Raw genomic sequence first — 14,301 nt, forward strand, 5'->3', positions numbered from 1 at the left:
CCTTTCTAACCGTTCTTCAGTGCACTGACTTCCGGTGCATTTCACACTCTAACCAGCAGCCGGCGCCCTTCCCTATCCACAACGTACACACGTGGCGAGTTCTTGTGGTGCACGCGTACGATTACCCCGGCCAGGTTGTACTTGCATGAAGAACACCTCTCCTTTCCGGAGTCGAGGATTGAGGTGGAAGGACGGCATTGATGCTCGCCATCGACAGCTCCAGCAGTGTTTTTCCGGTACAACATAAATCACGTTCGTGACGTCCGAGTCTGAGTTCATGCATGAGCGTCAAGGGATCCTAGCTTGTTGGACATTGGCAACTGCTCTCCCATAACGAGAAGTGATCTTGACACTTGACAGCGCGGACACGCGAACACACTCCTCATAAATTCAGCTATCGGAGAAGATGTGTTGCTTATCTTCTACTTACCTTCATCTCTCCGCCGCCGTCCCTGTTCCTCCATGAAGGTCGCGGTCGTGGGTTCAGGCGTCTCTGGCCTTGCGGCGACTTGGGCAAGCACTCGCCCATACTATGCCTCGTGTTGCATCGCACTGAATTCCATTAACGCAGCTGTTGAACGAATACACCGACCATGAAGTTCATCTCTACGAGGCTGACTCACGGCCAGGAGGGCATGCCAACACGGTTTCCTTCACCATACCAGGGAAAGAACCTGTCGATGTCGATACGTGCGTGTCATACATGGTCTTCTCAACCAACCCAGGATTAACATCTATTACCCCAGAGGATTTGTACTCTTTCATTGTTTCACAGACGCCAGGACGAAAATCTAATCCCGCCCCTGCTGCAGATTGTCTTCAACCCAAACACATACCCTAACTTCCTCCGGTTCCTCCGCCAGTACCCGCCGCTGCGCGAGCGCATCCGGGAAACCTGCATGACCTTCTCCGTGTCGCGCGACGCGGGCGCGTTCGAGTGGGCAGGTACGAGCCTCCGCGCTATATTTTGTCAGCGGTCTCGCCTGCTGGACCCCCGGGTGTGGCGCCTGCTGTACGACGTCGTGCGCTTCAATGCGTGCGCACCAAGGCTGCTCGTAGAGCGCAACCGCAGACGTGGAGACTCTTACACGGAAGAGCTCTCCATAGGTGAGTACCTGAGAAAGGAGGGCTATTCAAACTCTTTCAGGGATAACTATCTTATCGTCAGTCTTTCTCCTGCGTCTCTTCGTGATTGTGACTGACGAGTTCGCAGCCAATGACCGCCGCCATATGGAGCACGCCTCCGGATAAGTGTGCACTCGATTTTCCTGCGCGTACTCTCGTAAGCTGCGGTCCTTCCGCTTCATGGATCCCGCTCAAAAATTCCCTATTTGCCTACACGGAATTGATTTAACTGGTAAAATCTCCGATCATAGATTCAGTTCATGCACAATCATCACCTCCTCCAAATCATCGGCAAGCCGGCATGGTTGACGCTTGAGGGAGGAAGGTGTGTCTTCTACCCCCTACATCACACTACAGGCTGGCAAGCCCTGACACGATCTCCGACAAAATTCCACAGCCAAACCTACGTCAAGCAGATACTCGCTTCGCTCCCCGCATCACAGCTCCATCTCTCCACGCCCGTAGCCTCCGTCGCTTCCAAGCCCACACATGCCAACAGCAGTGACGACGTGGGTCCACTTTACAGCGTAGAGATCACAACTAGCTCGGAAGAGCGTAAAACATACGATCATGTTATACTCGCTTGTCATGCTGATACCAGTCTTGCGATCCTACGCGCGGGTGGCGGGCTGACACCCGACGAGGAACGGACCCTGGGCGCGTTTGGGTGGAGCAAAAATGAGGCGGTCTTACATTGTGATGAACGGGTGCGCATCTTGATCCTCTTCAGCTCTCCCTCCTTCCATACTCTTCACTTCATGATGACTGGCAAGATTGTTACTGACGTCATCTGCTCTATAGTTGATGCCGGTCCGCCGCATCGCGTGGTCCTGCTGGAACTACCTTACCAAGTCAGAGCAGGACAGTGCTGGCAGGACGAAGGCAAACATCGACGACGTCTCTCTGTGAGTTATCCACTGTAACGCAAGAGGACACGAGCTCATCACGCGATTTTCAAAAACAGAACATGTGCGTAGCTGTTACTATTTATATCATACCTGCATGCCTATGCGACAGACCATGCACAGACTGGATGAACGACCTACAGCACATCTCCATGGAGCGTCACGGCCCTGTCTTCGTGACGCTCAACCCGCCGTTTGAACCGCACCCCAAGCAGGTGGTAGGATGGTACCAGTATGATCATCCGATACTGGGCACCGAGGTTTGTCATTACCGACAGATCACCGTGGATGGTCGTATTTAAGCACCTATAGGCCGTCCGCGCTCAGGAGGAGATGGCCCTTATCCAGCACACACGCGGGATCTCATACGCAGGCGCGTGGCTGAAGTACGGCTTCCACGAGGATGGCTTCACGTCCGGGCTGCGCGCTGCTGCTGCGCTACGCAAGACAACTGGGGACGCGACGGGAGACGGTGCACCCTTTAAAATCTACGATGCCGACCGCTCACCTGGCAGAAGTGCGGTGTTACTTGCTGGCTTGTTTGACGCGTTCGAGGCGTCGGGGCTCAGGGCTGTTCTTGGTATCTTCTTGTCTTGGTGCTCGACCTTATTGAGGACAATCTTCAGTTTGGCCGGTTTCAGGTTGTCCTCGCTGAACGCCGAGCTGTGTGAAGAACGAAGGAAGGTTCAGTGATCTTCCAAAAGTTGTCCGGAGTGAAATCTGTTACTAGATGTACGGGTACGGGCTACAATGCAAACGATGCGACAACGAGCAGGGCCGAGCGAGTGCATAGGATACAAGTCTCACTACTCCAACATAATCGATTATAAGTTATGCTATAGTCCGAGCTGGGAATCAATCGCCCGCTCTCGATTTTGTCTAGTCAATCTGGCAAGCGCGATCACGACGCCTCACCAGCGGTTGGTAAGTTGAACCGGACCTGGGCGCGAGGTGAGTCGACTACCTCACGCTCATCTTCGGACGGTGCCTCGCTGCCAGGCAGAGGCGTTACAGGGGACGATGGCGACGTTATCCGGGGTGAATTGTACCCACTCGGGGTAGGGGATATGGCAAAGCGAACGGAACGTGTTGGAGAGTGTTCGCGGGAGCGAGGCGACTCGGACGAACGCAGAGAGTCGACGCGTGCATGCCGCAAGCTCGACGGCCGCGACGCGCTGCCGGGGCGCACCTCAGGCCTGCTGTGGTGCTCCCCCGCCGTCTCAGGGCTCGGTTCACCGTCCGAATCTTCGGGTGGCCGAGATGCTGCGTCGGATCCGCTAAGTCGTCTTGACGTACGGATGGCGAGCACGCCCCGACGGATCGACGACCTCCTGCGCGTCGTGGTTAATGTCGGCCTAAGAGATGGCAGTTTGCCTGGCTTCTTCGGTGACCTCGAACGACTCTTTTCCTTGCCCTCGGTTGACGTCGAAACTTCCGGTCGCCTGTCACTCGTGTCGGACATCCACCCCTCGTCTTCCTCCTCGTGGGCGCCTTCCATACCGAGGCGGTTTTCTGCTGTGGCCACTGTCCGTTCCATCTCGTGTGTCTCCTCCTGCAGCCCCTCCTCCGCTCTCTCGAACAAATGCTCGAGGTCATTGGGTACGCGCCTAATCCGTTGTCTGGCGTTCTGGATAGTAGACTGCGCCGCATCTCCCGCATCGCGGAGCGTATCAGACGCAGATTCACGTGGACCGAAGGCATCTCTCTGCACCTCCACTTCCACCTGGATACCGAGATCATGTCAGTGCCATGTCATATTGTCCCACACAACTGTGGAGACAAACCTCCGAGCCAGGACCAGTGCGCCTTTCTACAATGTTATGCGGCCCCTCCTTCCACTCTGCAACAGTCTCCGTGCCATCTGGCGGGTACTCCCGGGTTCCCGACTCTTGCTTCTTCTCCATGTGGACGTGTTTCTCCCCCTGGGGCGGGCGGCTCCCTTCGCCCTCCTGGTTCACAGAGCTATCAGGCGTGACGTTCTCCTTCTCGGGCGAGCGCAAGATCCCGCGCTCCGTGTCACTGTCGCGGTTGATCACCACATCCTCGCCTGGGACAATCCGCCGCGTCTGTGTCGTCCATTCTGGCAGCAAGGGCCCTGATCGGCTGATGCTGAACGTGCCGAAAGTGTCGTGTCGCGACCACGTGCGCGACACGGAGTGGACGCGTCGCCCAAGAGAGAAGAAGGGAATGGACAGCCCGTGTATCGTAACGGAGCACAACACCATGAATGCGACAATGGGCTGGATTGATGCGGCGAGCAACTGCGCCTGGCCTTCAGGTGGCGATGCAGGCTTTGGCAATTGCTGGGCTGCGAGTGTGGAGATGAAGACGGCACCTAACGAGAAGCACATCAGTAACGAGAGGCAAGTGCCATCGCCAAACATGCGCACCAACACCTATAGGACCGAAATGCCCGCTAAAAACAGCCTCGCGGAACGTCTTCACATCCGGGATCCACCTGTATAAGGCGACCATGATAGGCAGCCTTCGCAGCAGAAGCACCAAGATCGCGATCACGATCAACCGCCACGGTGTGAGCGTGAGCTCAGGGTCCGAGAACTGATGGAAAGGCATCCATGCTCCGACAAACACAAAAGCAGCAATGTTGAAGAGGAGGTCAATGACGGACGAAAAGACAGCCTCCTCCGTCTGTTTGTTGAAGAACCCATCCCATGCGAATGCGGTGCCGCATGAGAAGGCAGCAAGCAAGTCGTCTGATCCAAGCAGTGTACAAACTCCGATAGTGAGTATCGCAAGCGAGACGTACTGCGCAACGTAAGACTGCCTGTCAATAAGGTCCTTGCGTTCGCAAAACTTCATGAGGTGGCGGAAGCCGAACCCAATAAGAGCGCCGAGTACAACACCCAACATGACCTGATCTAAGTTCGAGCACTGCAGTCAATGAACTAGAAGACAAGATAAGATGGGATGAGCGCACATAGCCAGAGAACTAAAAACCAGTCTTCGATGGCCCTACCAGTCGTCGAGTCCAAAGTGAGATAGAGTGCGATGAATAGAAAAGGGAAGGCGGCGCCATCATTGCAACCGCTCTCTGCGGCGAGTAAGTGACGCAGATGAGCAGGGACATGTTTGTCTGCATACTTGCCGCCAATAACCGCAGCCGCAAGGATAGGGTCTGTTGGAGTGAGACATGCCGCAACTGCCAACGACGAAAGAAAGTTGAGTCCAGGAATCAGCGCGTATATCAGCCCCGCTGATACGAACCAGCCCTAGCAGACCGTGATAAAAAAATCCAGCCTTGCAAGTAGGGAACAGAAAAAATACGTACCCACGTCATTACAGGACACAGAAGAAAGAACAAACTCTTCCAGTGCCTCTTCATGTATTGTTTCGGGAGTTCTACTCCTATCGCAAATACTCCGATGGCTAATACCACACGGGTAAATTCAAGAACGATAGTATTGACGGTATCAGGGTTCCCTCCGCCCCAGCCGCGGGGATTGAAGATATTTGCACCATAAGGACCTTACTCATCGAGTCAGAATTGCCAAGAGACAAAAATATATACTCACCAATAATGATGCCGAACAGGAAGGCCAACAACGCTTCGCCCATGTATAGCTGCACTCAAAATGTCACTCTCCAGGCGTATGTACTGGGCGAATATCGAGCTTACCTTTTCACGTATAAAAAGTGACAACATTCCGAACTGAAAGCGTATATTCACAAAGATTTCCACGAGGATATGCTTGAAGCTTACTATGACAACGAAGCCGCCCAACACGGCGTACGCGATGTGGGGCGTAGTGGTTTGAAACTGAGACAATGTCAGCAAGGGGTCGATAGCACGACAGCTAAAGACCTCACGGGATGGAATCTCATGGTGGCTACGGTTCCTCTAGTCAGCCTCCTGAATATAAAGGATATGCGGTGATAGAGGCCAAAGATGACGATTCGTGGTGCAGGCACAAAAACGTGAATGCATGAACGTTAGACGTTATATGTAGTCGTCAGTAGTGCGTGATGACCAGGAGCCTCTCCGGTTGACCGGTTGAGCAATCGCTCGACTGTGGCCTGTGTAGTATGTATTGATCGGAGAAACCTAAAGAAGGTTACCTCCGCCGGTCAGGATACTCTGGTCCTTCAGAGCTGCGTGGAATGACAGATTATATGGCGAGTAGGCTGCTGGGTGCACGTTGCGTGCAGTCGTTGGAATGTCCGTGAGGGAAAGGAACGAGATTGAGCGTTGCCGCCCCTGGAAATGGATAAGTATCTTACTGAGTTGCCGCAATCGGCACGGCACGGTCCAGACATCACGGCATCTCATGTAAGCAGAGAGAGCGCTTATTAGCTATGGCTTTGCTCGAGTCTGCCAGTTGTATACTGTGTCTTTGGCCTTTCGCCCAGCACTGTGTCCTCGCACGGTCGGTCTGTCCAATATTGCTCACACACTGCACCGCCAGAAAATAAACCAATAGACCAACCAAGGGCCGTCGGCGCTCTCCAACTGAAGCCCGACGTCATAAAAGTGGCAGGTGAGCGGAATACGCATGTATGCGAAACTCATGCTGTGTGAATAAGGCAGGCGCGGGCACCCCGTAAATGGAGCGTGGATACACCAGGAAGGAGTCAGAGGACATGTACCGTGAGCATGTTATACGGCGGCATTGCGTGCGATGCACGCACCTACTCGCACTTACTTACTCATGAGTGAGTACGAGCAGGCGTGTTATCTTTTCATCGCGCTTCTGCCCATGGCTTCCCAGCGCGTCCGTCGGAAGGACTTATTGCGAGACAAGTTGGCCCATTGGGTAGCAACATCCACGTTGCGGAGCGAACGTGGTCTATCGTGACCCAGACACGTAGAGAAGTCGTCTAATGGTCTCAAATTTCCATGGAAGCCTACCAACAGTTTATCGTGGATAGTGAAAAGTTCGTAGAGCCTTTGTCACGAGTTCAGTGGGAGGGTCCTCGCTGTCAGACGAAACGACTAGCTGGTGATCCACGCTGCATGCTGTACGGCGTATGCGTGAGGCCTTTTCCCATAGGCCGGCACCCATCGGCGAGAAGAGTGATGGGTAAGTTTTTCAGCATCCTTCAGCACAGTGCACCGTCCTCTCAGAGGCATGCGGCAAGATAACAGCAGAAATGTGACAGTCGCAGAATTGCGACTGCTGTGTCCGCAGAGGATTAACATTCCAACAGATTCTCCGATTGAACCTAAGTCTACTTACGCGGGTCAGTTCTGCATCGGTCAAAACATAATCTCCCCTCCCAAGTGTTTTCCGCACCGCAAGCATGTTTCCTCCTGATCGACACTAGGACACCGATCGACGTGAGCGACTATCCAGCGAGCTACTGACAAGATATAACACTCACAGGAGGCAGAGAAGCCCCAGGGGGAAGCAGAAAATCGAGTTCAAGATGCCAATCAGGCCGTATTTTCTGACTGGGACGTGGTCGCCTCTACGACATCGAGGATCGACTGCGAAAAGTTTCAGTAGGTGAGCATGCAAGCAGCTTGACCAGATCGAAGGAAGGCGCACCTTGGTTCCTATGTTCTTCCCATTGCGAGGGATATCTCGCCTGAATATCACTAGTTTGGATTGCTTGCCCTGGATTCGTGGCTTCTGCCGGTCGTTCTACCTGGTACGCACGGGGGCTGCTCTGGGGATCACGAATACGTGTCTGTGGCAACAAGTGCGCAGTTCCTGGCCGCGCCGGAATAGTCTCAATCTCGAGCGCTGGCGGAGAAGTCGCGCGGGGTGATTGTATCGAGGGTCCTGCGATCAACTCCTGGATCGGGAATTCGGTGTACTCCGGTGGAGGAGTGCTCGGTTCAGGACTGAGGGCGTGGTCCAGGGGGATGGTGACGGTTGGGTTAGGCCGCGATGGAATCTTCGCCATCGAGGGAACAAGGCCGCGTAAAGCGCACGCGGCGTATGAGGCGAGGTTATATATCAAGTTGGGATGAAATTCGAACGTGCGGGTTGACGGCTACTCCGCCTTTCACGCATCTGATTCATCGCCAGTGCAGTCTGGAGACCGTCGCTGCGCCGCCGGCGCGCGACCTTCGTGTCATGGAGCCATTATATATGGCCGCTGACTGTCGGTTTACAGGCTGTCATAAGCGCCTTTTGACACGACCAGAACACCTCACAACGCCACCAGCCCACAGGACGACTTTCCTGCTGACAGGGCTACCGCAGGAGCCCGCATCTGTCAGATAAGTATACTGCGGGACCCCACGATAGACGCGAGAACGCACTGAGTGCAGTGGTCCCGCAATGTTTCCTTCCCCCACCTCAGCACCTCTCGTCGTTCCTTGCGTCGTTGATGCCTAGTAGGCTGAACGTCCGTACCGGGCAACGAAGGCTGCTGCCTCGGCGAATAGAGTGGTGAGCATATTCTAGATACGATGGCGCTTCAAAGCTTTATCATTGTAGATGCACTGACACATTGCGTGGTATGCCAACATTAATGGTGTCCCTGCCTTCCTCATGAGGACGAGCGCCTCTGGGGGGCGTACGTTAGAGCCACGTGCTTTTAGCGCCAGTCGTTAGTTTGTGCCACATTGAGGTGTTACTTTGTCTATTGTTTTTGTTTCGCTACTAGTGGTATATAAGGTGTGGCTACCCTTTCAACATCCCGCATCTCTCACTCATACACTCACAAAAATTTGTCGCAAATGGATCCCTTCGACTCAGAATCTCGGGCTCAGCAGCATAGCAGTACGCGTACATCGCGGAATGGATCATCTACTACTCGTAAGTTCGACTTATTTGGTGGCCTATAAGCATATTGACTCTGTATGATCTCCTGACCAGAGATACCCCAACCTCGCCCAACGGAAGATGGTAACAGAACTAACTGGCAGGTATGCTGCACTATTTTCCAGCCTTTGCGCTGTGCTAAATGTCTGGTCGATACAGAGGATGCAGCAGGAAGGACCAGACAGGCCACAACGCTCTTCCAGCCTACGTAGTCCGTATGAAGGGTCCTCTACACTGTCAACATCTCAGGCACGGCGTGTGGTGCCCCCGAGCCCCCTCTCCAACCTGTGTTGGCCAGACTCAGATCCTAGTGTCCAACCCCCGCCGCAGGCAGCGCCCAATCCTACTGAGTCCGTTGCACAAACGTTTCCTCCTGCTTCCTCGGTTTCCCAGGCTCCCCGACTGGAGGACTCGCCCCTAGTGTGCCCACCCACTCCTCGCCTTGGTCCTCCCACATACCCTGTGCGCTCCTCCACCTCATGGAGTGTAATGTCCGGAGATCACTCTCTAGAGCCCCCTTCTAATCTCCTTCCTCGTTCTACGCCCCGTATGCTCTCCGCGATCTTCCGGAGTCTAACAGAGAGGGATCAATCTGTGGAGCGTCCTTCCACTCCCCGTCCGGGCCTCACGCGCCGTCGGAGCCTTTCACCCCGTCCAAGACTCTCGCCCCCTCCGAGCAGACCAAAGTGGACTTACCCGCCCGGCCACCCCGCGCGTGGATCAGAGCCTCTGGAAGCTCGTTGTTACCCCTCGAGTTCGTTCGGCGATCTCAGCGTGAGCGATAGGGTTGCCCCATATTCGTTTGAATGTGCTGAACCCTGCTGTGAGGGATGTAGTCTCTGCGAGGCTGGCTTACCGCACTTTATGCGGAGAGACCGTGTGAGCCGTTGGCGCCGGTGAGCTGCTCGCCGTCGAAGTGCCGACGCATGGTAGACATGTGTCTACTGCGCTCATGAAATCGAATCTAATGAAAATTATGTTGAATGCGACGTACATACGTAAATGTAGTTCTCTTAAGGTTAAATAATACCCTAGAGTTGAATATTCTCAGTTCGTGGGCGCATAGCCGCATAGAGCTGAGCGCGTCGCGACGCGCCAAGCACGTGCCTCGTCGAGGGTGTGACGTCAGCGGGGTCGTGCGTCATTGAGCTGCTCACATGCTGAAAAGGCGAGGGCGCACTCGCACATTCGTCCGCCATCCCTTTCTCACCAGCACACACACATCATGTCCGCCATCCTCCGTCCACAAGCCGCACGCGCCATCGCCCGCGCTGCCCCGCTCGCTGCGCGCGCAGCCGCCCCGGTGAGTAGCCAGACCGAACCGACGTCGCCCGCGAGCTAACCCCTCTGCCAGCATGCACGCACACTCGCTACCACCCCCGACCCCACGCACCCCACGGATGGCCCCAGGCCGAACAACATACCCACCCCGACCAAGGGTGGCAACGGCATGTACTGGCTAGTGGCCGGTACCGGCGCTGCCGTCGGCGTGTGGTACTACATGAACATGGGGACGCCCGAAGACGTCCACGTGCGACGAAAGGCCGAGGAGCAGGAGGTGCGTGTCAAGACGGGCGAGGCCGTCGATGCAGGGAAGCGCACCGCGAAGGACGCGCTCAAGGAGAGCGAGCAGGAGTATCATAACATCAAGGTGGGTGTCGCATTTCTGGAGAACGACTCGAATGTCCATCTCTGCATCTAGGCATCCGGCCAAGAGAAGCTCGCGCAGGCCCGCTCCCAGGCGAGCTCACTGGCGAGCGAGACGAAGTCCAGCGCGCAGCAGCAGTACGACGCCGCGAAGGCTTCCGCGGCGAGCACTTACGGCGCCGCCGCACACAAGGCGGAAGCTGCGTACGCGGACGCTGCGCACAAGGTTGACGAGACGCGGCAGAGCTGGGGCGCATGGTTTGCCAGCTGGTTCGGCTACGGCAGTAGGAAGGCGGACGAGGCGAAGCGTGAGGCTGCTGCGCAGGTCGCGCAAGGGGCTGCGAAACTCGAGAAAGAGGCTGCGAAAATCGAGAAAGAGGCTGGGAAACGCACATGAGATAATGAGTCACTTTACCGTTGGGCGAAGAAACAAACTGCCGCATCGAAGGACTTGGAGAAGCGTTGCATTAATGACATCGGCGTGTACTCTGTAAAACTATGACTTACTACTGTGTCATATCCCCATGCCTGTAACGCGGTGAGTCTCCGCAGAAGTAGACGAGCCAGGTCCACCTTATCGGCGCTCAGCGCCCGACACTCTCAAATCGGCAAATAATAATATTAGGATCAGTTAACGTCCACCACCAAGACAAAAAACATTTTCCCCTGTAACCTGTAGTCGGACCCATCGTCGTATGTAGGTCCCTTATGGTATGCGAGCTGCCATATTAGGCAGGTAATTCAAGTTCATTCCCAGAGTGCCGTTAAACTGATTAATTTCTCGGACATATGGAGAAAAGTTGGTAGAAAGGAATAGAATGGATCGCATCTTGACAAGCTCGCCGCTGCGTGAGTGCATTTCGGTGGGTGTCATCTGCCGAGTGGTCCTTGGATGCGACTAGCGTACGCGAGGAGCTTGGTGAAGACAAAGCTGCGTATTGCACATAATCCCCAGCCTCATTGAATCTGTATGCAGCGCCAGGATTACGGAGGCCGGGCGAGGATGGCCCACCGTGGACTGTCCGCGGTTTGTTGTGCGTGTGTCAGTCTCTCCTTCGGTGGTCGTGATGGACTATGCATCCAGTGATCCATCTGGTGGGGGTGGCAGTATATTTCCTTGGTTTCCATTGATTACAAGTTGTGCGAGTTCTCCTGATTTTCTCGTTCAAGTTCAATAATGTCCAGTATCCTTGTAGTCTCGTTACATGGTTCTCACCAGTCTGTAATCAACCGGCATGTGCAGAGACGGGCATGGTGCGTGAACGACTGGTGCTCTCCTGACATGAGACACCGAGGATCGACTGGTAATTCATGAGCAATCTCGCGAACACCAGGGACTAGCAGAGCCCGAGGGCGCAGAAAGAATCACTCTGATTTGCAGGGGGGCTCTTCTGGGCCCTAGTATGGGCGGAAGACTGCGCGCTACCCGCACCCGGCGATGGCGAAATGTTCACTGAGAAGTTCGGAGACGCGTCAAGAATTGGACCAGAACCAGTTCATGAAAAACATAGTGAAGGCGCCTACAGACGGACACAGCTCCATCGCGAATTTATGCGTAGCACCGCCACGCCTTCATATATGGGGAGATCTTCTGACAGTAGCTGACCCATGATACATGACCTTTGCGAGCGCCATCCAACAGTGGAGAAAGTAGTGAGAACTCCAAAGGCCAGTACCTATTACAAGCCATCTCAGGTCCGAGTGTAGGCGCCGTATAGTGCCTGTGGTGCCTATGCATAGATGCTCCGGAATTATTCGGAAATGTTTCTTTGACTTGCGAGGGCTGAGTAGAGGGAGGCAGGAAGACTGGAACCCAATGTGGTATTAGGCCAGGTAACGCATACCTGCTGGAGAAATTTCTAAACCGAGGGTCCGAATGGTACTTATCCCGTGAAAAATGTGTGCTGAAAGTGATAGATCTCGCACCAAACCAGGGTATCCCGCGTAATCCATGGAGGTTGTTGCCTCGATCAAAATAATGTAAAAATCGACTGCGTGCTGCAAAGTAATGCATCGAGCAATTACATCCGCACAGAAAAGTTGTGAAGCAACAGCGGAGGCCACAGCACAGCGATGGCACTATCTGTGAACGTTTACCGCTAAGATAGCTGCACGGATAGGCCCATACGATATCACTCACATAAATTATGCTGAGACATAGGCTAGCACGATACGCGCCCCTCCAAGAGCTCTCCACACCGAGAACACTTCTTCTCTTTATCAATTCTAGCGCACGCTTATCATGAGTGAAGAGCGGACGAGATATCAGAACACGACTCTGCTCACAGAAGACACACAAGCCCGAGGGGAAATAGAAAAACAGCAGACAAAATACCGAGCAAACCGTACTTCGTGAATGACGCATGCTCTCCGCGGAGACACCGAGGATCGACTGTAAATGTTATCGCGACCGTCTTGAATTCGACACAGAGCTAAAGGACACCTACGACGGGCTGAGTCAGATGAATCCGTCCCTTGGGTGGTAAAACTCGATTGGGAGTTCAGATGGAAGACAGGTGGTTCAGATACATGCGATAACTGTGCAGGGTATGCGGAAGGTGGGTACTGGATTGAGGGAGAGTACGGCAACTTATCTCCTGGAGGGAGTGTTGCTGTAGAGATGGGAGACGACCGGGGGATAGTTGACCCCTCTGATGATGATGGAAGTCGTTTCATCAAGGGCCTGGGGACATTTGGATATCGTGCAACATAGTGGTCGTATTTTATACCAGCAGCTGGCCAGGCAAGCTAGTTTGATCTGATAGAAAACATAGGGCCCTGCGCGCAGCATCGCATCCTCCAGGCGAATGTATAAAAAACCTGGGTGGAGGCATCAACGGGCACAGCGAATATGAAACTGAACGGATCACAGCCCGAGGGAGTTGAACCTTGTTCTGAGGTAGTCAGAATTGCCATTGGCTTGCACCATCACGTGAGCGCGAAGGAGAAGAAGCCGGCTAACATTTTCCGCGGAATACGCTGGAATACGGAGGCGAGTCTGGAAAGTCGTCTGGGCATACCGATGAGTGAATTATGCGCTTCGTGGGTATAGTGACAGTACTAGTTCTGTCAACGGTCGCTTCTGGAGGTGCCCACGGTCGCCTGGAAGTAGCACCTCAGTTCTCGACTTGAATTACTGTAAAGTAAGGGAAGCGCACCTGCAAGTACTGTGAGTGCTAACACTTTTCATCATGGCAAGACGACTCACTCCCGGCTGCAGCATTTCAGGTATGCTCCGGAAAGTGAGGCAGTCATGAGATGGTAGACCAATTGCTGTATGGTCGAACAGAAATAGAAGGTGCTTGACTGATATGCAAACCGACAGGGTCGAACAAAGCTGCTTGGGGTTGACAGGGTCTCGCTAACGAACAACAGGAATCAGATCGCGAAAACATGCAAAAATAGAATAGTGTCAAATAGATGAACAAACAGCATCCTGCTAGTAAGTATAGGTACACATCGGATCTCTCGAAGACCCTCCAAGATCAAAGCGGTACGCCGCAACGCGAACATTTCCTATCCGCACCGGCGCTGCAGAACGATAAAATCAGCCAACGTTCTGTCACGACAAGACTACTTAGACATACAAGAGGCGGATAAGGCCGATGGGGAACAGGCATATCGCACAGATAATGCCCACGACGCCATACTGTGTCTTTGGTTCATGATTGCCACTCGCGCAACGAGCCCAGACTAATTCGGAAATATTAGGACGAAGGCGATCGATGAACGAGAAACAATAACTCACGCTCCTGCTGGTACTGCGCGCCCACAGCTGCCGCTCCAGCCTGGAGAGGAGTGAGATAAGGCTATGTTGCACTTCGTGAACCGCAAGGCAAGGAAGAACTCACTGGCATCGGGTTGACTTGGCCATTTTTCTCCATTAGAAC

The 14,301-nt window shown here is 54.1% G+C and overlaps 5 protein-coding genes across 5 annotated transcripts; 2 read left to right on the top strand and 3 right to left on the bottom strand.

Moving 5' to 3' along the window:
* Nucleotides 1-462: 462 nt before the first annotated feature.
* SCP_0700350 (FAD/NAD(P)-binding domain-containing protein) lies at nucleotides 463-2,723 on the top strand (the record flags this gene model as incomplete). Its single annotated transcript, XM_027759967.1, has 11 exons — nucleotides 463-513; nucleotides 572-690; nucleotides 747-753; nucleotides 813-1,163; nucleotides 1,214-1,282; nucleotides 1,377-1,450; nucleotides 1,523-1,832; nucleotides 1,927-2,030; nucleotides 2,090-2,094; nucleotides 2,154-2,290; nucleotides 2,343-2,723. The coding sequence occupies 11 exons, from the start codon at nucleotides 463-465 to the stop codon at nucleotides 2,721-2,723; spliced, it is 1,608 nt and encodes a 535-aa protein (XP_027615768.1).
* A 208-nt stretch (nucleotides 2,724-2,931) lies between these two features.
* On the bottom strand, nucleotides 2,932-5,873 carry SCP_0700360 (Probable Na(+)/H(+) antiporter; the record flags this gene model as incomplete). Its single annotated transcript, XM_027759968.1, has 9 exons — nucleotides 2,932-3,753; nucleotides 3,815-4,365; nucleotides 4,421-4,909; nucleotides 4,969-5,260; nucleotides 5,320-5,516; nucleotides 5,564-5,612; nucleotides 5,668-5,700; nucleotides 5,752-5,808; nucleotides 5,859-5,873. 9 exons carry the CDS (start codon nucleotides 5,871-5,873, stop codon nucleotides 2,932-2,934), a joined length of 2,505 nt encoding a protein of 834 aa, XP_027615769.1.
* Nucleotides 5,874-7,245: 1,372 nt separating this feature from the next.
* SCP_0700370 (hypothetical protein) lies at nucleotides 7,246-7,898 on the bottom strand (the record flags this gene model as incomplete). The annotated part of the gene is made up of 3 exons (XM_027759969.1): nucleotides 7,246-7,309; nucleotides 7,371-7,476; nucleotides 7,538-7,898. 3 exons carry the CDS (start codon nucleotides 7,896-7,898, stop codon nucleotides 7,246-7,248), a joined length of 531 nt encoding a protein of 176 aa, XP_027615770.1.
* Nucleotides 7,899-8,679: 781 nt separating this feature from the next.
* Nucleotides 8,680-10,808, top strand: SCP_0700380 (hypothetical protein; the record flags this gene model as incomplete). The annotated part of the gene is made up of 7 exons (XM_027759970.1): nucleotides 8,680-8,758; nucleotides 8,819-8,868; nucleotides 8,924-9,538; nucleotides 9,601-9,660; nucleotides 9,933-10,067; nucleotides 10,119-10,415; nucleotides 10,467-10,808. The coding sequence occupies 7 exons, from the start codon at nucleotides 8,680-8,682 to the stop codon at nucleotides 10,806-10,808; spliced, it is 1,578 nt and encodes a 525-aa protein (XP_027615771.1).
* A 3,088-nt stretch (nucleotides 10,809-13,896) lies between these two features.
* Nucleotides 13,897-14,295, bottom strand: SCP_0700390 (hypothetical protein; the record flags this gene model as incomplete). The annotated part of the gene is made up of 4 exons (XM_027759971.1): nucleotides 13,897-13,942; nucleotides 13,999-14,104; nucleotides 14,160-14,199; nucleotides 14,263-14,295. The coding sequence occupies 4 exons, from the start codon at nucleotides 14,293-14,295 to the stop codon at nucleotides 13,897-13,899; spliced, it is 225 nt and encodes a 74-aa protein (XP_027615772.1).
* Between the last annotated feature and the right edge of the window lie 6 nt (nucleotides 14,296-14,301).

The sequence above is a fragment of the Sparassis crispa genome, assembly GCF_003851025.1.
Source record: "Sparassis crispa DNA, contig_000006F, whole genome shotgun sequence".
NCBI classification, from domain to species: Eukaryota; Fungi; Basidiomycota; class Agaricomycetes; order Polyporales; family Sparassidaceae; genus Sparassis; species Sparassis crispa.